Source organism: Plectrocnemia conspersa, unplaced genomic scaffold, assembly GCF_051122295.1.
Source record: "Plectrocnemia conspersa isolate PC_06_02 unplaced genomic scaffold, ASM5112229v1 ptg000012l, whole genome shotgun sequence".
NCBI classification, from domain to species: Eukaryota; Metazoa; Arthropoda; class Insecta; order Trichoptera; family Polycentropodidae; genus Plectrocnemia; species Plectrocnemia conspersa.
Genome location: NW_028277176.1, coordinates 10,257,067 through 10,284,369, shown reverse-complemented (window position 1 = coordinate 10,284,369; position 27,303 = coordinate 10,257,067). Strand labels below are relative to the sequence as shown.

Genomic DNA, 27,303 nt, shown 5'->3' with positions numbered 1-27,303 from the left:
ACAATAAAATTCCAAAATATTGGAGATATTATTTTTTTCTTAAGCTATGCATCGTTTTAAAGAATCAAGCTGCATACATAAAAACTTCATTGTTTTTGACTACCAAAGGATTGGACAGAGTGTATGCAAAATTTTGTTTTTCTCTTATCAGTAAAGAGAGTATAAAATTAAAATGGCAAGTATCGCGATTCATTCTAAATATAATACATACATAGCTTATTGAGCAGCCTCCAAACTTTAATGGTTTGATTTGGCACAATAATTATCTAAAAGCAGCCAGGAGCTAGTTCAAGTCTTAAGACGATTCCTGGACATTTTTTGACGCATAATTACTGTACAATTTAACCATTAAATCAATAAATCATATGTAAAGTATTGCGAAAAATTAGTTTCGTATTTTTTTATATAATTTACTGGAGAGGAGGCGACACTTAATACTTTATAGTGAATTCTATTATATATTCATTTATATAAATGCCTCTATTCCTCGACTATTTTCTAAATCTGTCACTGCTTCGGTAGACTTCGATATGCTGAAAGTATTTTAATGGAAAAAGTAGAAAGTGTATGCACCCCTTGGAAGACCAATACTACATTGGGGGAACATACTGACGAATTAGGGCTGAATTAAGAAGCTACACAAGCGTGAGAAGCCAACCGAAATAGCGTAGTCTGTAAGGTAACCCAGAGGTCTCGGGTTCGAGCCACGGTACCAGATTTTTATTAATAAAAATTCGTTATTATTAGAAACTGGCTTTAGCTGCAAAGTTACATATATATTGATTATAAATTATATTACACAATATAATTTATAATTAATTATATATATGTCACCGATTAACAGACTTTTCTGTCTGGTAGTTAATACTTGTAGGTATTTATTATGTCTGATTAACATACCCCGTTGTAACGAATTGGGCGCTATACATATCAGGTTATAATGGAAAATTATTAATAATAAAAAAGCCATATTATTATATTCGATTTTAAATATTGTTTTTTTTTAAACTATGATACGACCAACATAAATCTTTGGCAGAAAAAATTGGCAGTCGGAAAGGGCAAAGGTTAATCGACCTTTTGTCTAAAGCACGTGTATTTTGTGTATAACAACGGAACTTTAGAGCACGTTAATAACAACGATATTTTAGAGCACCACCAGAAAGGAATTTTAAGAACAATAGAGTAGCTAACGATATGACGCTAAATTTTTCTTTCTAACGCAACTCGTTTTTCCCAACATATTGCAAAATATTAAAATCCATCATTGCACCCAAGGGCAATAGCAATATTTTAAGATAAGAACGAATGTTTTAATACTGACTAAAATACCCATAAATAATAACTTGACTTTTCATTTCTGACTTAAAAATATATTTGAGAGTTAAAGCTGAACTTACTTCAAATTGACAACACTGACGTCTGGAGAAAACAGTATTTCCACTTCAAATATTAGATTCGTTCCAGCCTTATCATCACCTCACCAGGAGTAAACTTGAGCTTCGAGACGATATGGATATTTTACGTTGCAGAGCCATTGCACGAAATATATATAAATACCAATTTATTGTACAAATCCGAACAGCTGAATATTAATCGTAAAAATAATTTGTATTTTTGTTATTTAAATTTGAATAAACCCGAATTCAAGCAATAATGAACGCAAAACGCAAATTTTGCGGGTTAGCAGATTGACTGCTAGTTATTAATACTTTATTTTGTATGAATATTTCTTTATTTATACTTTATTTTACATTGCTCATGTATGTTTTAAATTTATTTAAAATTATATCTTATAATTTTGGAATGAAGCAAATTTTACTTAAATATTACTTTATTCTATATATCACATTTTTCATAATAATATTTACACACTTTACTATATTAAATATAACATTTTAAAAAATTCATAAAGTTAAATTATAATAAATACTAAATATAACAATATTTAAAAAATCTAATTCATTATTAGCATTATTCCTTAAAAATATCAAGTTTTTTTATTTAAAGCCAAATTAATGATACATTTTACATTACTAATTTAATTAATATATATATATATTTTACATCATATTTATTGAATTTACTTTAAAACAGTGGTAAACACCAGTAGGAGGTTACATACTACATAATTACTAATATTATTTTGTCACAGATACTTTTACTCCTAACATGCGTTCTGTACAAACATTTCATATAATCTATCTGATGTGGTAGTCGTTTAATCTTAATACTTTATTAATCCATCTTACGTAATTGGGCACCTTTGTATAAATGCCATATTTTCCTTTTTTACCACACCCGTCTCCGAAACTTGTTATACCGAATATAGTCCAGGGTTCGTTTAATTTACTCAGATCTTTACAAAGCAATGGTCCTCCTGAATCACCGGCGCACGTATCCATCCGTCCTTTTTTATATCCGGCACAAAACATATTAGTGGATATATAATAATCTATGTAGGTATGTCTACAGCTACCTGTAGTAACAATTGGAACCTAAAAAAAAATTTGTTCAAATTGGTATTGATATTATTATTATAATAAAGAGCTATTTAAATATACTTCAGCTTCGTGTAACGTGTCTGATCCAAACGAATCATTACTTCTTCTCTTCCCCCATCCAATTATTGTGCATAATCTTTTCATTGGTAATTGCTGTCGAACGTTTGGTAAACAAGCAACTTGTAATGATTCTACATGCTTTGGTAAAGTTGGTAATCTATAATGAAATAAATAATAAAGTTACTACATATTATTTTTTTATTATTGTATACTAGTGGTTCAAACGTATGGTATAATTTAAAAGTAATTAGAACAGAGATGCTTAACAAGCATACCCTTGAGAGAAAGTATCATATTATAAGCAATGACTGCAACAGACTTAAACATCATTCACCGTAGCCACAACTTTTAAACTTTTTTACTAATTAGTAAAAGTCAAGAGATACCCATGGTCATCAGGAAGCAACCACAATGATTTCTGTAAGGCTAGGCTGACGGGGGTGGGCTTAGGGCCAACGGGGGCGGCATGACAACGGAGGGCTGAGGATCAACAACTCGCGCAACGGAGGTTGGTTGGCGATAACGGCCACATTGAGCTAATTCAACACAACAATTTCGTTTATAGAGGCCACCCTAGAGACAAACTCATGCTTCATAAGAAGGGGTACACCTAAAAAACTTGATACTTGTTCACAGAAGTGCAAATCAGCGCCAGATAACAAATAGATCAGAGAGAGTTACTTCGATACTACTTTGCCACTGCAAGGATTGACTATATGAGACCTGACTACCAGCTATAACTTTCATGATCAACCTGGACTCTTCCCCAATAAACACCGTCGCCCGATACTAATATCAGTATTACATCTTGTTAAATAAAATACGCCAATCAAATCTTCTGGCGTCTAGCTGGTTAAATAAGCCACACAACTCGACATCAAAACCCGATAAATGCTTAAGATTTTTTTATATAGAGACATCTCTCTTACCAAACTTTAATTTCAATATACATTTTTTTTTCAAAAATATAAGAAAATTTAGGTTTTAACAAAATCAATTTTTTGTTATGGATTGTGATTTTTGTTTATGTCATAAGAATTATATCACCTGTTTATATGGGAAAAAATATGCTGATTTTAAAAATGTTATCTTCTATCCTAGATTTTTAATATGATTCGATAAAGGTGAATTTTTAAGGTATATAACAAAAATTGTTTAGTGACATCTCTTGTACTGAACTTAAACTACATACATTTTTTCCAGTCTTTCCATAAAAATACTATAATTCGAGAATACTGATTTTAAATTTTTTGTAAGCAATTAGTGGCAAAGTAATGTACGTATACTATTATTATAAGAATTGACTCATTTTCTAGTTCTGTTTATTTTTAACATTTTCAGATCAGCTAATTATTGCTGAAATTAGATAGCGCTACCCAACTGGGAGTTAAACTTACATGATACGATTTAAATATTATTATTTTGTATCTATAAAAGGATTTAAGCTCTTGTGATTCGAAAATATCTTTTTATTTTTGTGTATATTACATACAATAATTTTATTTTTTGATATACCTTAATAGAAAATATATACCTTAAAAGTGCTACGTCATTATCAACTGTCTCAGGATCATAACTAGGATGAACTATAGTCTGAATCACTCTCACTTCCGTCTCAGTATCATCTCTATAAGTCAAACTATGTTCACCGAGTCTAACGTATAAGCGTTTTCTGATGCAATGAGCCGCTGTTAATATCCAACGTGGAGCTATTAACGTACCGCCGCAAAAAGCCTCCTAAAATATAATAGAGGATAATATGATGTACATAATGAGTTTATATATTTAAAGTATACCTTATATTTATTTAGAATAGCAACTTGCCATGGCCATTTTCCTTTTGGTGCTTGCCGACCGCCGATTATCCTCGTCATTGACCACGCACTCTTTTTGTGATACATATTCTTTGCTACTCCACATTTAGAATGAGATATTAATTGTTGTACGAAACTAGATACCTCTACTTCATTTCTGTCTCTGTTTGGAAGTTCTTCAACTATCGTATCGACTAATAGTTCTCCGTTAGCTAGTCACAAATGATTATATTACAATGTGAATAAAGTACTGTGTATATTATTTTATGCTCACCATTGTTCCTACTAAGTTTAATTTTTTCACTTAGATATCTTTGACAAAACGTTCCTTCTAGATAACAATAAGCGGTCTCCGTGATCGTAGCTTGAATGCAATATTTAGGTTTTTTGCACCATCTAAAATATAGATACATTTGATATAGGTGTATTGAAGTCAATAATAATTTTGTGTGGTTATTAACTATATATGTAGAAATATAAAATATTTTTAAATCAAAGTATAGTTTTTCTTAAATTAACAAAATAATTAAGGATTCATTGCTCTAATGAAAAAAAAACGATTAAAAAGTATCGCATGGCAAAGTTTACGTTACTCAGGACTTGCTGGTAACATTACATTAACACTCCGTTTTAGGCTGCGCGCAAAGTACATGTCTTTTAAGCTGGCTTCACCATACAGACATATAAATGTAACTATATTTTCAATCTTTAACTGCTATTCTCCACTTTTTATTTTAAATATTCTAAAGTACAACTCTGCTTTTTAAGTATCATTATTTAGAACAAATATCGCTGCACTTTGAAAGTTCATAAAGTAAATATATGTACTATAAAATTGAAAAATAATCATTACTGATAATAAATAACATACTAAAATATTTAATACCTTTTCCTATGAGTGATACAATGGCGATTACAAGAAGACCATCTGCTCCATTCAGAATACCATTTGCTGACTTTGCTTGGAAAAATTTTCTTTTCTAACACTTCCGACTTAGTCTGAAAATAAATAAATATAATTATATAAACAAAATTAAAGTCTTATAAAAGTAAATACCTAACATATCACATACTTTAATAATTTTAAACCTATATTTCCTTTGGCGCTTCTTCAAGTCTGTCTGTAAATTATGATCTTGAACGTCGGCCTTCCGTCGTTTCCTCCTACATTTTATTTTTTTACTGTTCCTCTTGAAAAATCTACATCTAAAGTCATAAATCATCAGTAACAGATTAAATAATATTAAATGTTATTGGGTTTTATACCTTTTTTCTTCGGATTGTACTGTTCTCCCGCATTTCCTTTTTAAGCTACATATTCTCTTACGTATCCTCGTACAACTATTTTCATCACAGTCGCTCCATTTGGTCCACGCTGAGTATTTTTTATGATGAATTGCTTTTTCTTTTTCATATTCTATGTCTGAAACATACATATAACTATGTCAATCAACTTTGCATCATTATTAAAAGCATGTCTAAATGTCATTGGCTCCGAAATGTTATTATGAAAACGGTGAAGCTCTATTAAGCAAATTGATACACTTGGTTAAGCATAGTTATGTATGTTTAGAATCGAAAAGGTTAAGTGCTAGTCAAATTAAACTCGAGTAGTATGTTTTATTAATAATGTCAATGTAATCACCTGCGTCTCTTAAAATACTTATATACTGCTTTACACTTTTTACTTTTTTTATCAAGCCGTCGTCATTGTAAATTTGAGAACTATTGCTGTACTGAAAATAAAATAAAAATAATGTTAATTTAAAATTGTTTAATAAAGACTGTTCTATATTAGTTTATTTTAACATATAAAAGTCGGTGAATATGTTTATAATTTATTTTACAAAATATTTTTCATGAATTTTATAATTCATACATCAAATCTAAAGGTCAAGTTTAGTATCTAATTAAGTTCACGAATTTTGCATTCTAATGAACAGTGCAAATCACTTAAACCTTGAAATCATTATTATTTTTTGTAGTGTTTGATGTGTTCATTCATTATTATATTAATAAACATAAATTTTATTCGATAATAGATTTATAAATAAATGTAACATTAAAATATTTGTCCTTAGATTATTAATTATTTTTTTAACTTTTAACATTTTAACCTCACAAAAGTAATTTTATTTATTTATTTATGCATTTTTTAAAATTTCATATTCACACTAATTAGTAATTACAGATGGGCCAAAATTAACATTATTATTTAAAAATTAAATATCTTATTTATTATTACATATCATTTAATTTTTCTTTCAGATTATAAAAAACATGTTTAGTATATACATACATATATATAAAAATACAGATTGAAATTTACTTTGAATATCGGTGCTCCATTATTTTTGCCAGGGGGGAAAGTAATCCGAAATTCTCCGGAACGCCGTTTTTGTTTTAGAACAGTGGCATTTATATCCGATATAATACTATTTTTTACCATTGTTTTACACCGTCGTTAATTGCTGCGAACGTTAATAATGGAACGGATCACTCCTACTTGAATTCAACTACTTGAATACGTTGAGGTTGTATAATTATACAACTTCAACGTATTTGTGAATGGGTGTTTTTTGGTATTTTTTGCGATGTTCGTGACAGGGTTTTGTGTTATTAAAAATATTTAACGAGTATAGCAAATAATTTTGATGAAAAATAAAGGACATACACGTGCTCTGCTTCCTGTTGTTTAGAATACACCTGGGATCTAGCGGCAGCAAGATGAGATCTAGTGGCAGCAAAAAATCTAGCGTTTTGTGAAATGACAACCAATAAAAGTTGATGTGTTATTAAGTTAATTCAAAATAACTAAACAAATAACGCTTGCCATTGATTAAAATTAATTAGAGATGTAACTTTATGCGACTATAGCATAAGGAAACTTGTAAAATAAAAAATAAACATTGGGTATTGTACAATTAGAGTCGCAAAAGACGGATATAAAAGAGCCGTCTTAAAAACGTAAAATCAGTTAATCACGAATAACGCCCTTATGCTGCAAACTGTAACAGCTGACCATGGAGTACATTAATTATCATTTTGATTTTTCCTAAAATTCACAATGGCTAGCAAATAATATTAAAATTTAATTAAACCACTATATAGGAAGCAATTAAAAGGCGTTATTGAGGATGACTGAAGCATTGAAGATTATCTCAAAAATGTCTTATATAATTAGGAAACCACATTGCAGTCCATCGTTCAGGGCCTATAAATATGTAAATTCAACCCAAAACGAAATATTATGCACATACAAACGATAATCAATACCGTCCCCGCAAAATCGTGCGAAAAACCGAAACGAGATCAAAAGCGAAGGTCCCGAGAACATATGAATGCCGCCACTTCACGGATCACTGATCGTTACTACTACTGAATTTATGACCGATTGACAAGAGCCGAAAAAAGACTGGCAATCCGACGCCGTCCTCTTCATTCACTCGGCACATGCAAATTGATTTTTTATGGCTTTTCGAAACGGGTCAATAACTTCCCACAGTCACAGACGCGACGTATAGCAGCTCTGTAATAATAAATATGTATACTACGGTTCGGCCAATTCATTCTGTAACTCGGCGACTGTGACTCACGTCAAGAGCGCGAGACCGATATGATTTATGTCGCACGGATTCAATGCTGCACGTTTTTTTAACGGGAACGAAACAGTTTGGGTTGAGAGTCGCTACATTGTTGCCGACCAGGTGACACAAGATGCGAAAAAAGTATATGAGAAATTCATAAAAATATTTTTTCATGCCCCTCAGATAACTGCCAATAAAATATATACAATTTTCAGGATTAGTTGCTAGCAATATCTGCACTGAATCTGGTTTTAAACCACTTTCAATTATGAAAATTCATTATCAATGCATTTATAGCATTAAATACTAGTTAAGTGTTTTAAAATCGGTATATCTAAATTAAGATATTTTTTTATGTTCAAGTCATTCATTTGCAACTATAAAATTAAATAAATTCTTTGGTATTTCATAGAATAAATTTGTTTTATCTAAATAATATTTCAATTTTGGCAACTGATTTAAGCATACGTAGCAATTGGCAAAATATAATTTATATCGTTCTCAAAACACGCGAATTATAATAGAATGGGTAAGGATAAGAAAAGCTTTATTTTTTAGTTGAGTAATAAATTTAATTTTTACTGGTTGATCATATTTTTTTAAATGTGTTTATTCTTTCTAAAAATATATAAAGCGTAGCCTTATCAATTGAAGATCCGATTAATTACATATTCTGAGTTTTTTCTAAAAAAACATTCGCTTCATCAGGCGCCAGGAACATCAACGGTTTTGAGCCACGCCAGACAGTTGATTTTGGGTCGTCGATTAGAACGGAGAGGACAGTGCATTCAAGTTTTTATGGCCTGAAACCATTTTTCTTAATATTTTGCTTATTGGGCCGCCATTGAAAGCCAGCTAACAAATCATTCGCCAAGCTTCCATTCTTGTTCGGCCACCCTTATTGAAAACTCCGATGCCGAACTTTGACATTGGCCTCTGAAGAGGGTCCCCAACAACGCATTTCACTGAGACGGTAGCCTTTCAAGCTGCCTTCACGACGATAGGCTTCTTAGAGGGTCAGTCAGGATCCATCCAGTTCTCATGAGGACGTCGACTTTAAAATGCACCCCACCAAATGCCCCCGAATAATGTGCTTCGTAAATTGTTTTTCTCATATTTATTAATTATAAAAAAAAATCTATTAATAAATTATTTTAGCTAGCCGGTAGCTCAAGATCTCGAAATATATATTTTTTAAATATTTAAATATAATAATAAAAAAAATATTCACGTAACTATAGGGTTGAGTTAAGATAACTCTGAATAAAAAATACATCTACCTAATCATAAACATGACACGTGACTTATTCGTACAATGTAAACCATAAATTTTGACGATGGGCGTAGGACTTCAATTGAATGTATAACCTTCGTGATATTTGGTCAAATCGTAAACTTGTCACTTGAACTAAGAATAATTTATATTCGTATATCATATTATGTACACCCAGTATAAAATAATAATAATTATATCATAAATATGTTTCTGTATTGTGCTTATTGAAAAACCCTCCACTTTATTTATCTCCTAATTCTAATTGAACTTTTGCATGTCATAAATTTAATTCGCAAATCATGTCTATTTAGTATCGTCGCACAAACCAATTTCAAAGTCACTAACAATTTGTTACACCGAAGGCCAATGACTCGTACCTCCGTTGATGATGATTGGATTGTCTTCAGATAAATAATCAAATAATCAAAAAAAAACATTTATCATAAGATGATACTTATTTTGATATAGAAGCAATATGCCAATATCAGACTTTTAATTAACCATAGCATGAATATAGTACATATTGAAAAAGAATCTTTATCATATTTTTTTTGATATACAATATATTAATTATATGGAGTCTAATTATCATATAAACATATAAGCATTCATGTTCTCACTTGCACGTAATAAATCCACTTAAAAATGTATCTTTAGCTTGGCAATCGAATCAATCGATACTTATTCCTTGTGCGAGATTGACGATAACTTGTGCGACACCCACATTTCCTCAAACCATTTAAAATGGCTGCACCCATTTTTGCCTCATATTTAGTTATATGAAAAATTATTATCATATGGTAGTTTTTGAATTGATCAATATTGACATTGATCAGCAAAATACTTGTCGAATTTAAATTTCACTTTTTTTAGTGTCAGTGCGAATAACTGAACAATTATTCGATGTCGCTTCAGTCGTATTTATGCTTTTTATAAAACAATAAGCAAAGTCCTTTAGTTTTGTGTAAGGGCTCTAAAATAATTACTAAGCAATATACTAATCGATTACTTGAATTGATAAACTACAATACATAATTTTAAACTTACAGAAAAGACAAGAAACTGTGTTGCTTCTAGTCAATGTATTTTATTTAATGCTTGCTAATTTTGTTGTGAGATTTCCATAGCATATCTGGAAGCAGAGTGGCATTTTAAAGTAATTCATACCTAAAGATAAGTTAGATATTTTCCACTTAAAGCCATTGTTGTATGTTGTACATATGCTATTCAGTCTCGTGTTTTATACTTTTTTATATTTGGATTCTATTTGCAATAGTTTGACCTCAACCTCTACCAGATCCAATCTCGACACAGACACGGTGCTCTCGAGTCTGGCCGAATAGTATGAATAGAAATTAGGAAGTTTCCTGTGAACGAGGACACCAGATAGACGCAAACTGACCAGATGATTGAATTGGAAAATTGTGAATTTTATCGTCGACAACGAACGGTGAGGTAACGCTCTCGAAATGGAAGCAGTTTTTGGAAGTGGGAAGCGGATGGGTCGTTTTTTGGTCTCCCACGACCTTTGGGCAAAAATACCCAAATTGAATATCCATCAAAAGGATTTTACGATTGAGTCTAATGAACTCATCGAACGTTGGATTTCGCCAATGTATTCAAATCGACGGTTAACGTAGCTAATCTCGGACAGTGTTAGATTATAATATCGCTTCACGATGATACAGCATTATATGTGTAATCGTATTGTATATAAAATAGAAATCGATACTAGCATTGTTTGTAAACATGCTTGTAGATTTTCAATGATAGATATGAGCGATAGAAAAAAACTAACATTAGATTTACGCTACGCAACGTAGATGTTATTGATACTATGCTAAATGTCAAGCTGAACATGAGACATTACCGTTGTTGAATAAATAATACAGTGAAAGTTTTCTTGGAAATAAATTATTTTTTTAGATTTATTATTATGGGTATTATAAATATATTTCTCAGAACTTAAAATATTTTCCCTGTTTTTAGAGTAAATATTCGTATACCTTCCGTAATATATGCGCGTCATACATTTTTATTAAATAAATAACAATACCTTTTATTAGAAATAAATCATTCTAAATAAAAGTTACATAGTATTGGATAAAAATGCCTCGAAAGCACTACTCAAGTTTATTTGTTTTACTGTGTAGTAAGTTTTAAGAACAATGTCACATCAAATACAAATCACATGTATAGATATCAAACCATCGAGGATCGATTTATGGCAATAGTGTTTTTTTTCAGTGTCAAAATTTAAATCCAGTTTGCAACAGTTTGCAATTGCTCTTTGGTTTAGTTGTTGAAATTTTTATCACCAGTATTAAGTTTTTAACTTCACCTCGAATGTTTATATTTTTTGTATCGATAAGTGAAACTATTTCGTGACTGACATCTTCGTTTTAATTTGTGTATTATGAAACATTCAGTTACATGGCGCAATATAATAATTCTGATGAAATATTTTTTATTAATATTTCAGGGCAAGAGTGTGCCTACTTTATTAATACATAATAGTAAATAAATACCAATATTCATCAGGTGATAAATGTTCTGAGGATCATGACCTCGTAATCACCCAATAGAAAGGAAAATCTAAACTTAATTAAGAACCGAAATTTAAAAGTATAGGCAGAGGTCCCAAAAATTGAAGATAAAAGAAGTTCAGGAGCGAGTCGAAAATTTATTGATTTAGGTGCAGTTAATCCGTTTTTATACACATGCCACCCCGAGGGGGGTTTAGTGCTCGCCCGCTTTTTGCTGCCACCACCTATTACTGGTTTGGGGATGTGACCGTTTGAACATTTGTAATTTGGATGGGTTTGGAACAGCCGTTAATATTTTAAATAACTCGCGAGATGACAATCTCGCATCTTCCGTGCTGTCCTTTGTTAAGGCATTCCCGATCGATGCTCTTAATTTTAATACAGCACAAGAAATAATCTTGCAATTTGCATAATCCTTCCATTGTACTTGTTTTGTTTGAATTACGTTTAATACTGTAAACGATTTCTTTGATCATGTTCGTTTCAATGGAAGCTTTTAAAATTGCTCTGTTTTAGATTTGTCAATATGCATGTGATTGTTGTGGATACAATACCTAACTATATCTAATGTACATTAACCTTCTCAGACCTGAATGTTTTTTTGTTATTTTTTTTGAAAAAATATTTTTGTATTTTGAAATAATATGGTGTATTTTTGAATAATATTTTGTACATTGTGATGTACAAAAGGTCCCGGTGAAAATAAATTGAAAATGGTTTCAAAAACAAGCAAAAAAGTTATTGTACTGAGGAGGTTAAAAATATATACAGTAATAAAAGTGTATAGTAATAAAAAAAACTAACAAACGTATTTGTGTATATGCTTTAGGTATTCTTGAAACTACAAAGAAGTGGTCATCCTAGTTTGTTTAGGTATTGTCAATAACGCTACTTACGGTACTTGCCAGAACCTTAAATTTTTAAATGTAAGGTAAAAATATATTTATTACCGATTTCTTCATGTTATATGTATAAACATATATAAAGATGTTCAGTGTATACATATCCTTTTAATTCTTAGTTTATAACATTCGCAGTAGCATATATTTTGGTTTTTAGTTAATGGAGAGGTGATTCGTATTGTTAGGGTGCTAAAATAGCACATCGCTTGTTCAAGTATCATATTAAAAATAAATAAGTATTACATTTTCTTTCATGATTAATACAGCTAGTTGTTCATTTACAAGATATAGATATATTTAGAAGATAATCTTTAATTTTTCAAAACTGTGTAACAAAATACGGTATTCTATTAAAAATATATATGAGCTTTCATTTATTAATATTATATATAACAAATGAATGATTTTTTATTTATTAATGTGTTGCTAGGATACACTTTTGTCAATAAATTGTAAACAGCAACAAATGTACGTATATGATTTTATAAATAACCATTATTTAAAAGTTAATCATATCCTATATTCTACCACTTCTGGTTCATTAATATAACCACATTAAAATATACAACCGTGTGACTGGTTAAAATAAAATGACGACTTATTACTTCATTCATCGTTAACGTAAATAAATATTTTTTATATAAAAATTTCATTGATGGAATTCGAAAAATCAGAAAATTCTACTCGTTTAGTCATGATTTTTGTATAAAATTGTAAAGCTCGAAAACCAGATTAACGTAATAAAATAAAATATGTTTTAAAAACCTACAGAAATATAGTCTTAATATGTAGTCAAAAACGATACAGTCAGTAAATTTATGTCGGAGGAGATACACAAACGTAGTTTATCTGATTCTGGAAGAGTTCTTTAATACCATTTTCGTTGCTATATTTATTATAACGCATCATCATAAGTAGGTAGTCTTAATTTTTAATGCAAAATTAATTTAATGTAATTATGTCATTGTTTAGAAGGACCAGTGCGGGTGTGTCGACAGATTAAAAAATCATATAAAATAAAAGCAGCCGGACCAGAACAGCCTCGATCGCGTGGGCACATCCAAAGTTCGTTTACACTAATTGCAGATTGGCCGATCAAACACAACCAATACGAAAATCTCGGTACGTATTACTAACTACTAATTAATTTCGGTACGGACCTAACAGTGATGTCATGACTTTTCGATCTGACGGGTTACGACTCATGGGCCGCGGGGACCAGTTTCTCATATTGGTAAGCAGCTCACCGTACCTGTCCAGTCTCAATCAACCTGTCAGCCTCCTTTCAATACAACAAAGAACCTTTTATTATTTGTTTTGGCCAGCACAAATAAGATGTTATGGCTTGATTTATGGAACGGATTTGTGTTGTGAGGGTTTCACTTTGTTCGCTTACTTATTCTTTTTTCTATACGCACGCTAGTTTGTTTTGTTTCTTAACACCACTCCAACATTTATTTAACTTAACCTGGCTATAATTGTGGTCCATATAACTTTTGTGCCCCTCTATATGCTTGTTAAAGTGTGGGACGATAGAAGATATATAAATAATCGTTATGTTTATCATATCATGCTTTCTACTAATGTATAACAGGCGTTAATCCAGTGCGGTATGAATATTTCAGACAAGCTGTAAAAAGCGACTTTTGAATTAACGTAACCATTTCCACCAAAAGTGTATTTATTCAATATTTATATTGCCCTTTAAAAGGAGTAATAGAAGAGCGCAAAAAACAATTATACCTTCTCAGAAGTCAAAAATTCACGTCAAAAGCATTAAAATCGTACCGACGCCGTCGCAGTGGGACGTCGCGGACACGATTTTATTGCTTTTGACGTAAATTTTTAACTTCTGAGGAGAACGGATAAATGTTTTTTGCGCTCTTCTAGTGGTCAACATTTGGTTTAGATATGCTTCAATCGATTCTCACATATTTTAAGTTGTAAAGCCAGAAAAATTGCGTGGCGTTTAATGAAATACTATGAATAATAATGAAATTGAAATAATAAAAAAACGACCACTGACTAGCAAACTTTTGCCTCCCCTGGAAAAAGCTAAAGTGACGTTCCTGTATAATACATTTTCTTTTAACCCGCAAAGCATTTGTAAAATGCAGAATTTGATATACTTAGTCTTCAGCTTACTTAACAATTTAATCTGTATCCCCTATATGTTTGTAAAACGTTGTCATTTCAATGTTCTCTTTATTTGTAGAAACAGAAAAAAATCGCAGGGGTATATATGGTAAATACGGTGCCCATGTAGTGTATTCTGAGCTGCTTTTTGGAGTACACGCATTTCACTGAAGATTTGTACGTTTCTACTTACTTTCGTCCATATACTTTCAAATACAAGTTTTTGTCTTCATTAAATAGTTTGAGCAAGCTTAAAGCCTTATGAAAAGTACAACAACATCACGCCACGTTGCATAATACATTTGAAAATATTAAAAATGCTGTCCTTTGTTAATATCACTTGTATTTCTGACGGATGCTAAGCGTTTGTTTTCACGTCAGGTACCCGCTGACGTTTATGACTTAATAGCGTAATATTTTGATTCTCACGCCAGTGCGTAAATTTGCCTAAAAGCTTTTTGAACGTTTAAAACCTGCCGGTTTAACCCTTCCTTTGAAGGTAATGCCTGCTATCTTTATTTAATCTGTCGCCAATGAACGCTTATGGTCGTGGTTTAATTGATGAAGCAAGTGAAGGGTAGTCTCATTGATGAACCAGACTTAAACGAAGGCAATCTTAATTAGGCACTTTATATGAAATAACATACAAAATTCATCCAGTTTATGAGTAAAATATCAATGGCTTATAGTATGAATGAGCTAACCTTAATTATTTCCTTAGCATTATAATACATATGTTACATTACATCTTTAAAATAGCAACTTGAGAAAATTTAATAAGGAACTTAACTATTACACAATAGTATTCGTTCTGTTGTCAATTATGCATTTTTCCATTTAAGGATTAATATCATCAGTGTACAAAATGTATTACTGCGTTGGCTATTGTATTTCAACATTTTCATTGCGAAAAACAAGGATTTATATATATAAAAAAAAACATTTTTGATTTTTACGAGGAATGAAATACTAAAAACTGTGTAGTAAAAAATGCGATAATTACTAAATTTAATGATTTTAAATATTTAAGGAAAAGAGTATGCGTTTTGCTCTTGGTGTTTCACACCATATAGAGTTATAGACGATCCTGCATAATATATTAATTTTATGTTCCAATCTGTTTTTTAGGTAGATTTCGATAGAAATTCTACCTTCAGTAAAGGGATCTCAAGTCGCAACTTCCAAGAAAGTTCAATGCAGTTTTTTTAAATATCGCTAAAAGATTCTAAAACTTCAATAGTTGAAATCAAACTTATTTGAAAAAGACAGTATTGTTTCAAAAATACTTTATTAATAGAATTTCTTGAGAAAAAGTAGAGTCATTACATAACATAAACATATGTATATTAATAAAAAATCACAAAAATAAGTTAAAATATTATTTTACTTTAGCTGAAATATCCCTTCTGGCAGTCATTACTAAGAGATTTTTTCTTTGATTTTTATGTTGTTAAAATGTATAATTGCATAAATATATGTATAATATGAATCTCTTTTGAATACGACCACTCCTTATAAATAAATTTAGGAATTTTAGAAAAAGGGCACCCAGTAAAAAAATCAACATCCAAACAATCAAGAACAACCTAGCCACGCCTCTGTATGTAATGCTGCGTCATATAAATAAACAATAAGTGAACTATTTGAACCATGAGTTTTGTATTGAGTTTCATCGATTACGTGCTGTTTATAATAAATGTATAAAGATCATATGGTGAGATTTTCTACGATCTCATAGCAATGATATCTAACAATAATTTGTGTCTATGCTAGCGGTGCATAAACAAAATAAACGCTACCTCCTATCGTTTATACGACTATGTCGATCGGTAATATCACCGCGCTCGTGCATGAGTATGAAGCGTCATCTAGTTAATAATATAATTCGATTAACAAACGACTCACGTCGAACGGTAATTTTAAATAGTGAAACTGAATTATTCCGATTTCATAATACGCATTTTTTGGAATTTTACAAAAACAGCTATTTATTTAAAGAAAATTTCAAGTTGTATATGTTAATCACAAATTGTTATTTTACTTAAGAAGGACTTAAATGATAAATTCATATATAACGTATGTTATTATTTATTTATTTATGCATTAATATTTAAGAACCGCTGCCATTTTATTTGTGTATCTATATTTATAATGTAAAAACGTCAGCAGGTTGACTACCTGAGCTAAAAAGTAGATATTTATATAAAGCACCTTTCACAGGACAATTATCTTAGCCCAAATAATGATTTACTATTGTCGTGGTCTTCCAAAACTATAAATCAAAAAACACTAATAATAATTATTGGTAATAAAAATATCGAATACAATGCAATATGTAAGGTCATTTTGCCATAGAAATTAAGACAAAATATTTTTTCTAAAAGGTATACGATTAAATAAATATATAGCTAATACAATTAATAATTAAGTAAATAGTTCAGTTTTTACAAACTCAGATAACATTTATCATATTGTCGATTATTGGTACTTCAATCATTTTTATTTCTGATTAAAAGATCAAGACAACAAAAACCTCGATTGTAACTTCATTGTCTGGTAAATTTAACAGGGATTATTTATTATTAAAAATATTAATATCGGGAGAACCATTTTTGGTTTAAAAAACGTTTTCTTCGATTAGAGTTCTTATATAATATTAAAAAATAATATTTGGAAATGGTGTTTTTTCCGTAAACTTTGTTATATGTATCAGTCCATATCACCTGAGTATCTCACAATGATCAAGTGTCGGCTGCATTGAGCTTAATCAGTAATATTATCCAATAAGCTCAAAGACAAGAGTCACTTTCTTGCGCTTCTCTATAAATTAATCAAAAAATCAGCTGACTTATGTCCAATTCTAAAATGTAATATGTTATTTGGCATAATTTAATAACTGATCAGTATTTAGCAGATTGAGTGAGGTTTTTCATTCTACTCAATTATATTTTAGTTGTTGTAACTTATGTTAAATTGAATCTTCTACTTTAGAATTTCTAATAAGTTTTTATGTTTATTGCATACACTATGTAATTTAATAGAGAACTTTCACACATGAAACACTGAGATATTTCTATTTCATCTTTAGCAAATTTCAAGAAATCGTAAGTGTAAATATTTTTTTGGTATTTTTGGCAAAAAAACCTATATTACAAGGTTAATTATATACTTCAAAATTAAAACAAAGTTTGGTTTATAGCCATTTTATACTGGTTAATATTATTGGACTCGTATAATATGAAAATGCTAGTATTTTTTAATTAACGGTATTGAAAATCTACTATGGGGTTTTTAAATGTTAGTACTGGGCAACCATTTTGTCATCCCAAAAGAGATAGATATGTGTCTCAAAACCACTCTTGGTATAAAAATTGCAATTAAGACTTTCTAATAAATATCAAAAGAGTTAGTCTATTAAAATAAATTTCGGTGTTTCACAAGTTTCTATATCCCGAAAAACAACCTTCTTCCGCCAGGTGCCAGGAATAGCAACGGTTAATTTTGAGTCGTTGGCCAAAGCAGAGTAAGAGTCGCGGGTCCACAGCGGGTCGCCATACGTCAAGCTTTCGTCCTTGGCTGGGCGATTCCATTAAAGGAATCCCCGCAGATGGCTTGATGTTAGTCTGGAGTTTTACTTTACATTTGTGCTCCATGGTGCATCTTCTAGAGATGGTGTTACTTCTCACAAGGAAAACCGAATTTTATAGTTTGGCTAATTATATGTTGATATAGTAAAAAGTATTTGACGCCCGCTCTTAATGCTTATTCACTTTTAAGAAGAGAAAGCAAAGATTGTCTGCGTGATAATATAATTTCAAAAAATATTATTTTTTATAAAGCTTTGTCCTATCGAAATTTTCTCTCGGAATTAAAATAATAAGAGCTTCGATTACGGTCTCGTGTTATTTTGGCAAAGAAACGGCAGAAGAGATTGTTTTCGTTTTGATGCTGTGAATAATTCATGAACAGCCTCGCCATAATAACCTGTCTGCTCCGGCTTTGGCCCGTCACTTCGCCTTTTTGCTAACACCCCCGGGACGTTTCGCATTATCGGAATATAAATGCGACATAACGTGACCACCTCTATCCACTTTGGGCAACGGTCGAGCCTCCATTTTGAAATAGACGGACAATCGATAATCTCAAGAACATCAAAAAGATTAAAACAATCGGAAAATATAACATTAAATTTTAGTGTTTAAAATTAAATTATAAATAACATTAGCAATATATGCTATTTAATAATATATATTTTTTTATAAGCGCTCAATTATTACCTAAAATATATATTATATATATATATATATATTATAGTAAATTATTTTATATAATTACATTATGTCATATTATAAGATATATATTTAGCATTATATTATATAATCTCATATTATAACATATTTTAGTACCAGTATGATGGACCAATATTTGAAAGACACAGTTTTAAATCTCTTATGAACCCTAGTATATTTAAATATCTATCGTATCTGAGAGATTGGAATTAGTAATTAATATATAATTGTAATTCCGATCGATTATTACTGATTAGGTTTTCCTAGATTTTCCTAATCTATATAGCGATGAATAATTAAAAATAGAGCTAGGTCGTGCATAACTAGTTTATAATTATTAAAAATAGATCACTGATTTACAGACATTGCTTTCAGTCTGGTGTCTCACTATCTACTTAGTAGTTGTTGATTGTGTTCACACTAATGTATATATACATATATGTATATATGTTACAGGGTGTGAAAAGAATAATTGTTGTTTTAAATCTGACGTCTCTTTAACCATTAATGCTACAGAAGGTAATTTATTTTTTTAGCTTATATGAAAAATTATCATTTTCATATTGAAATTATTTTTAATGTAGTATTTAAAATTTAGTACATATTGTATTAAAATACTATGTTCACTATTTCAAGTAAATTACTTAAGCCAAATATTTTTCTTTCAAATACATATTTTTAAATGGCATACTTCTTAAAATTAGTATACTAATATATGTATTTAACACATAAAAAATATATGATGCTTGAATTGCTTTTATTGTATAGGTTTACAATATGTCATAATACTTTAGGAAATTACCTTTCATATATATTTATTGGGTGATGGTATTTAAAGTAATATTAGGTTTTGATTAAAACTATTTAGTAACTTTATAATTAATGAATTGAGTATCGAATTGTTACTTATAACTGTAACACATATCTATAGATGAGCTTAAAAAATAGCATTAATACATCAGTAAGTCAACTGAATGAATCATTTATATTTTTTTAGCATAGTATCCAAACAATCCACTTTGAAGCACTTCTGCCCGTGGATAAGCTACTGACACAATATCTAAACAAATTTGACGTAAACTTATAAACGATTCTGCTTCCATTAAAAATATTACGTCAGTATTGAAACCGATGTATAAAATCATATTTAGTCTACGTTTTTTTGAACGTGAAACTATATATGTATATATAATAGTTTATATCAAATATGATACAAAAAAACGTAACGCGTTGAATAGAGTTTTAAATTGGGTGAAAAATTTTAACGGTGAATGTATTACTCTTTCATAATACATTTTAATAATATTTGATATGTCATAAATAGACCGAGACGAATAGTTAAATTACTTTTTTTTAAGTACGGTTAACCGCTATATTATAGCAATCAATCAATAAATCGATTTATATTATAATATTTACGACAAATATTTGTTAATATGAAACTGGTTACTATATTGCAATATATTTGAAAGGTAATTAAGTCACAAATATACGCTTTCAAATTTAAATGTATGATTCCAATGATAATGTATGATTGATTGTTAAATGCAAACTGAACCTTGATACTGAAAAGCAAGATCTTAGTTAATCAACCGTGAAAAATATTATAGTTATATCTAATGGTTTGCTACTAATGCGTTTTAATGAACATCTGGAATAATATTTCTGAAATCTATATGCACTTAAACGTTAGCAAATTGTTTATTATTGCAATAAATTAATTTAGCAACCGTATACAACGGTTAATTGGTGATATGGCTCGTTAACTGGTTCGTTTATTTGTATTGACTGGATTGCCTCGGTTCAAATTGATAAAAACCAAAATGGTTATCAGCATTATATTTTATTTGATTGAAACTAACTTATCAGCAAATCAAGGCTATTTAATGTCAGTTATTATATTTTTTATTATTTTACGACTCACCTTTTCACCGTATGCATGAACGACTAAAAAGTATACAGCGATCCAACTGAGATGGCACTTCATCTTTATTAAATAATTAATATTTATTAACACTATAATTTATATCCAATTTAGTAGAACTTTGCGTCTATTGCTGCAACAGTCGACGCCTCTCGTCGAATTTGAGTCTAATAAACGATGTAGGATCATTTTTTATCTGAAACAATATTAAAATAAATTTAATATATATAATAAATAAATCGATTAAATATCGTGGTTATATGATGGATTCTAATTTACCTAAGACTTGAGTATTGATAAAAAAGTTAAATTGATAACAATTGTTAAGCGATCGCTGATAGCTTAATTCTTGTTTCATCACTAACATAGGTCGAGATTTTTTTTGTTTAATAGCATTTTTATTACAGTTATTAATACACTTTAACTCAACATACAGAATAATAATATAAGTCATATTTTGTTAGACCATACAATATATGGAAAATAAAAATAATTACAATAAGTAATTTTTATGGTCTTTCAGCGCTTATATAGTGATCTAAAATTACTTCTTTTTCATAGCGTAGATCTTAATTAGCAGTATTATCATGTTGCAAGAAAAAAATTGTACTTGGAAGTCTACGTCTTTTATTTGATTGCAGATAAATATAATTCCTTATGAGATTTGCCTGTTATCAGTGTTCTCCCAAGGCATTTGGTGCTCTAAAATTATAGTTCCATTAACCTAAAAGAGGGCCTGCATAATGAGCAGGTTTTGGACTTTTAGTAGAAATTATTTCAAGAAAACAATCGTCTGCTGCTTAAAATAAAAGCATTTTAAAAAGTGAATAGCAAACATCGATATCTCTTTCTTTCGTGTGATTTTCCAGATTAATGTAAAATTGCAAAATATTATGTGGGATGTGGTGTGCTGATTTATGACGCTTTGTATGCCTGACAACTAATAAGGTTTAAGGTTTGTGGGCCCTAAGGGTGTAGTTTTATTATATTATATTACAATTGCGTCAGACGATGTATGACGAAATGTTTTCTCCGAGTGGTGGTGGAGAAGCCGGCGCAGGAATGATGGGATGATGACGGATGACCGTGGGAGGTCCTCAAACGTCTTGTAGGTGCCTGCAGTGAGAACATCTGGAGGCAGTTCCTCTTGCGGCGATGATCGTGTTCTGGAGTCTCAGGTCGTATCTTTGCGCCTCTCGGTGGGGGCACGTCTGCCGAGCGGGTTGAATCTGCTGGTCTTTTCGAGTGGTGACTACCTTCTTCTCATCGAAGTCCAGGGCTGCAAAGTTTGCTGACCAATTGCAATTATGCAGCGATCATCCAGCCAATCGCTGCAGTCGCTTCTTAGAACGGCGAAATAGGTATACGCCTTTAGAAAGCAACGTTCGCTTGATGGGCATTGTCCATGGTCGTATTACATTGCAACGGGAATCTTGTGGATCCGGTGATTATTATGTTTCGCAACAAAGAAATATTCTCTCAATGATGGAGAATATTTACAGTAAGAACAAAACTCGTGTTATTTATGGGATTTTTCTGGTCGTAATGAAGGCTGTGTGGTTCAAATCCTTTACCCTATTGTCTTGCTTCCTTGTTCATGGATGATCATTTTGGTCACAGTAAATTAACGCTAGTTTTGAGACAAAGGCCTTTTGAAACGCGGGCATTTGTGTGTGGTCGCCTGAACAACTAATAAAGAAAGTCTGTTTGCCCAACATCCAATAGGAAGTTTGGATCTATTAGGTGAAGTTGTCGATTGGTATTCTTCCAGGAAAATACGTGGTAAGAGTACTTCTTGACATCTTGAGTGCGTAAGATCAAACTTAATGAATAACAGACCGTTGCTGTTGATTCTTATCAAAAGTCATTACGTCTAATTTTCGTGACCGTCATATTGTCATATTCCAGGAGCATCGCTAGTTTGGAAGACAGTCGCGTATACAGACGGACTTTTTTTGCAGCTAGCTGCAAATAGCAGGAGGGCGATAGAGCTTAATACAAATGAAGCTCTATCCACGCTTTTGAAATATGACTGAAATTAAGTTATCTTTTGCCCACAAAAAAACTCGTCTGAATCCAACTTATTTGTGCCGAATATCTTTTTCGGTTGCCAATAAAGTGAAGATGAGATTATTATGCTGTAAATTCTATTCTATTACTAGTTACGGAGATTTTTGGAGGCATCTAGTTAGACATAAGAGAATAATAAAAGGTGCCTTTCTTTTCTTGTTTCAGCCCAAGTGTTTCTCTCAAATGGAGTCTTTATCCCACATATCCATCTCTATGAATTGATTAGTGGTGCTGGAGATCATTAATAGTTTCACACTTGTTTATGCGACCGCTGCTGCCACTTGCGACAACCCTGGTAGGAGGTCTAATCTTGCTTCAGTCCACGTAGTGTATTAAAGCGAAAGCCCAATTAGGTAAGGGTATTTTTTCATATGACAAGTTGTAGGTATATTCTTTTCATTTTTTTTTGAAGCGCTTAAAGTTAACGTTAGTTAGTATCGGGTTTTTTGAATTTTATTTTTGATTGACGACTGTAGACGGAAAAAAGATTCGATTTTTGCAATTCCACATTCAGGATCGAACCCGATGCGTATTGTATTACGACGTCGCCATAAATTATTTCTGCTTTGACCACACTATATACATATATATATTATAAGACGAAGGTCGACAAGAAAACGACCAGAGTCGGATTTGGGAGTTTGTTTACCTCTAGCGTCGCAGGTGACCGGCGACTGGCTGTCTAAAAGTGACAACTTGGTGCCAGACTGAAATTTGTTCACAGCAAACATTGAATAAAATACATACCACGACATAAACTTATACTATAAATCAATATATAAAAACCGTCTAATTTTGAACCTAAGGTCTCAAGTTTAATGGAGCAGATAATAAAAATCTACATCGAGAGTGGAATAGATCGCATAGTAGTAAAATTTAAAATAAGAATATTAAATTCATTTTAGATTTCTATTATATATAATGCTAAGATATAAATTTCAAACAGTTTTCCATGTTACAATTATCTTTGATAAAACCAAAATTTCGATTATTTACTAAATATTCTCGCAAGTTCAGACTAATGAATAAAATTATTATTCTGTTATTTGTTATTTAACTGGCGGTTTAATCCAACAGAGATTTTAATGCTTATAAATTAAATTTAGTGTGAGTTTTCAATGTAGCATATACTTTTGAAACGTCAATTTTTTATATTACTATCGCATGTTAAATATTTCCGTTTATGTTAATCGCATTGTTTCGATATGATGCTAAGAGCTTTTTAGTCCGGCAGTAAAATTCCATCAATAATCCATCTATTACTATGTTTATGTAATATAAAACCATATGCGAATATTTTAAATTTCTTATAATGTATCTGGCGTATAATTTAAATAAATTATCAATTATGGAGAGATTCAATTTTTAGATTTTTTATTGCTGATTTTGCACATGAACAATGTTTTAAGTTTATATTAACATATAAATATGCCGATTTAATCTACAATGGGTCACGGTTCTATCGTAAAGGATACGTATTATTAATTTATTTAAATATATATTTTTATTATGCAGTTAAAATAACGAATGATTCATGCATACGTTAACGTGTTTATTAATGCGACAAAAATTAAAAATTGCTTGGTTAAAAAATAAAATGAAAACGTAATTTGCACATGACTTAATTATACGTCTGCAACGTTAATTGAAGCGATGCATCGCTTGACACATTAACACGTGTCGGTATGATGTTGTTTTTTTATTATATTAATAACAATTTATATTAAAAAGTATTTTTTAGTAGAATGATAAAATAAAAAAAATAAAAGAAAACTTAAATATACTAGTAAATAAATTGATAGTTTCAACAAATTAAATTTAAAATTTTTGACACAATATTACATAATTTTTACAACATATACTTAACATTTAAATTTAATTAAACTCATATGCATATCAGGGAGCAATTGTCAAAGAAACATAAATATATGAGCATTATGTTCGAAGCTTAAATAGTCGTAGATATTTATTAATATTTATACGTTTTTCGCATTAAAATATGTAATAACTAATAATAAACTCCAATTTAAAATCTCGTATATATAAGAGCTTGTTCTACGCATTTAATTATTTTGATGGAAAAAATAATTATTGCTAATAAGAACACAAATGTGCATAAATAAAATAATTAGTTTTTTCTAGGATTTTGTATGTATATTCAATTAAAACGATGATAAAATGTTCTCTTATTTTCAATTGACTCTTGGATTTATTTTTACTAGTTTTATTTTTTTAAATTATTTATGTTTATGAATAAAAATTACACTATTTGAATTTATTAAGATTTGTTCTAAAAACACACGATAGTCCAGGAAAATAACTATATAATTAATATATAGATTTATAATCGACTAATAACTAATTGTTAATTTTTGTTAAAATATGTTTTCAAGTTAATCTCAAAATAATTTTCACTTGACTATTTCCAACTTTGATTATTTAGTCGTTTCCAAATTTTAATATTATGTTTTTTGTATATTAAAAAGTTACAGTTTTTGTATAACTCTATGATATTAATTTATTTGTTAATTTTTAAAGAAATAATAAAAAAGCATTAAGTTCCTAAAATATATTAAAACATAGAAACATACTCACAAATTGTTTCTCTCATGTGAATATCACTATTTTTTAAGAATATTTTTAAACTTCCCGCACTTTTCATTTATTGAAATGGTATTCCCGAACGCGTTTTTGAACACGACAGCGATGAGCGCTCACGAACGGCCAATCGCCTACTGACCGTCTCTCGCTGTTTACATAGGCTTTATATCACAGAAAAACGAGTGCATACTACCGACTCACTTTTATTGACATAATAATCTTTACACTCGAGCAATTCCACTAATTTTCACAAATACGTATTTTATGAACTATATAATTTTATCGAACTATCTTTACTGACTAGTAGATGTTTTATTAATCGTTCAAACATTTTCTGCAAGAGTTGCAAGAGTTCAAGAGAAATTCAAAGGACGCCTTAGGCAAATTATTGACTAGCAACCCTTTTACTAAGATTCGTATTCGAGTTGTTTACAGATAATTCTGGTCGTATTTTTCGGATTGCCTGACGCAAACGGCGTCTAATTGTAAGGTAATCGGTAGATATCGTTTTAATCGAAAAAAAAAAACAGCAGGAAGAACCTTGAAATTTGATCGAACCTGGCGTGCTTTTTTTGGTCTTCACTCTTCATGGTGTTTTCATTTAGAGGTCTTAGAACAATTCATTCAATAATTTTTCAGCAATTCCTTTACAGTGCTGTATTTTTATTTATCAGTATTAAAAGCAATTGAACTGCTACTTGTTTCTAACCTAATTCTTTGCATGTACCGTATAAGTAACCGAAATATTTAGTAATCCGGCGATTGTTAACCACAATGTTACACAATCAGTGGTAATGTTTTTTCAGCTTATCTCTCTTATCATTTTCGACGTTTTTACTACCTTTTAAAAAATATATCATACCCTGTGTTTGAGAAGATTTGTAGACAGCCTTCTTGAAAATTTACTTGAATACAAATTTGACCAAAAAATCAAGTATTTTTTATAATTTGAACTTCAATAAACGTGTTTTACTGTCAAATTATTATATATTTTTAAAATATGAATATTTATTCGATAAAATAATTACTACTTTAGGTTATATAATGTCTTCAGGCGACCACTTGGTTACCCTTGATTTATTTCAAAACAGTAAGATGACAAACATAGTCATTTTCTGTTTATTTTACTGCTAGTAAATATTATATTTTTATAAAGAATATTTAGTTTGGCTTTAAATTTGCTGCTTTTTAGTGTATGAATAGTAAAAACTTTTTGTATAAACCCGAACTGCAACATTATATGGAAATAAATTACAATATTATATTAAACTTTTTATATTACGTATTTAAAATAAATCCTGGCAACTCCATTATGGAATTCAAGTGATTTTTATTACTCATATACATACATAAGGTTTATAGTTTTCAATTAATGAAAATAAATACTATCATATCTTTTATGGAGACGATAAAAGTCAACGTCAGTAATAAAAACCACTGATTAAGGTTTTAAAATATAGTTATAATATGTAATACATAATCACTGGTTTATATGCACTTGCTTTTCACACGATTCCTAATTCAAATGATTTTTTATACCTTTGCAATCGACTATATTTCAGGATAAAAAAATGTCAGGTATTAGTACTATTTT

At 30.2% G+C, this 27,303-nt stretch overlaps 1 protein-coding gene across 2 annotated transcripts; it reads right to left on the bottom strand.

Annotated features, from left to right (window-relative positions):
- Window positions 1–1,838: 1,838 nt before the first annotated feature.
- Window positions 1,839–25,849, bottom strand: LOC148228174 (uncharacterized). 2 transcript variants are annotated; one of them, XM_088200176.1, is made up of 11 exons: window positions 25,704–25,849; window positions 21,039–21,234; window positions 6,024–6,114; window positions 5,645–5,801; window positions 5,452–5,584; window positions 5,265–5,377; window positions 4,653–4,774; window positions 4,361–4,590; window positions 4,099–4,301; window positions 2,565–2,721; window positions 1,839–2,498 (listed from the first exon to the last, which is right to left on the bottom strand). In XM_088200176.1, exons 2-11 carry the CDS (start codon window positions 21,099–21,101, stop codon window positions 2,202–2,204), a joined length of 1,566 nt encoding a protein of 521 aa, XP_088056302.1. In that variant the 5' UTR covers window positions 21,102–21,234; window positions 25,704–25,849; the 3' UTR covers window positions 1,839–2,201. The 2 variants fall into 2 exon arrangements, with proteins under 2 accessions (XP_088056302.1, XP_088056303.1); XM_088200177.1 differs by having other exon boundaries at window positions 25,700–25,820.
- Window positions 25,850–27,303: the final 1,454 nt, after the last annotated feature.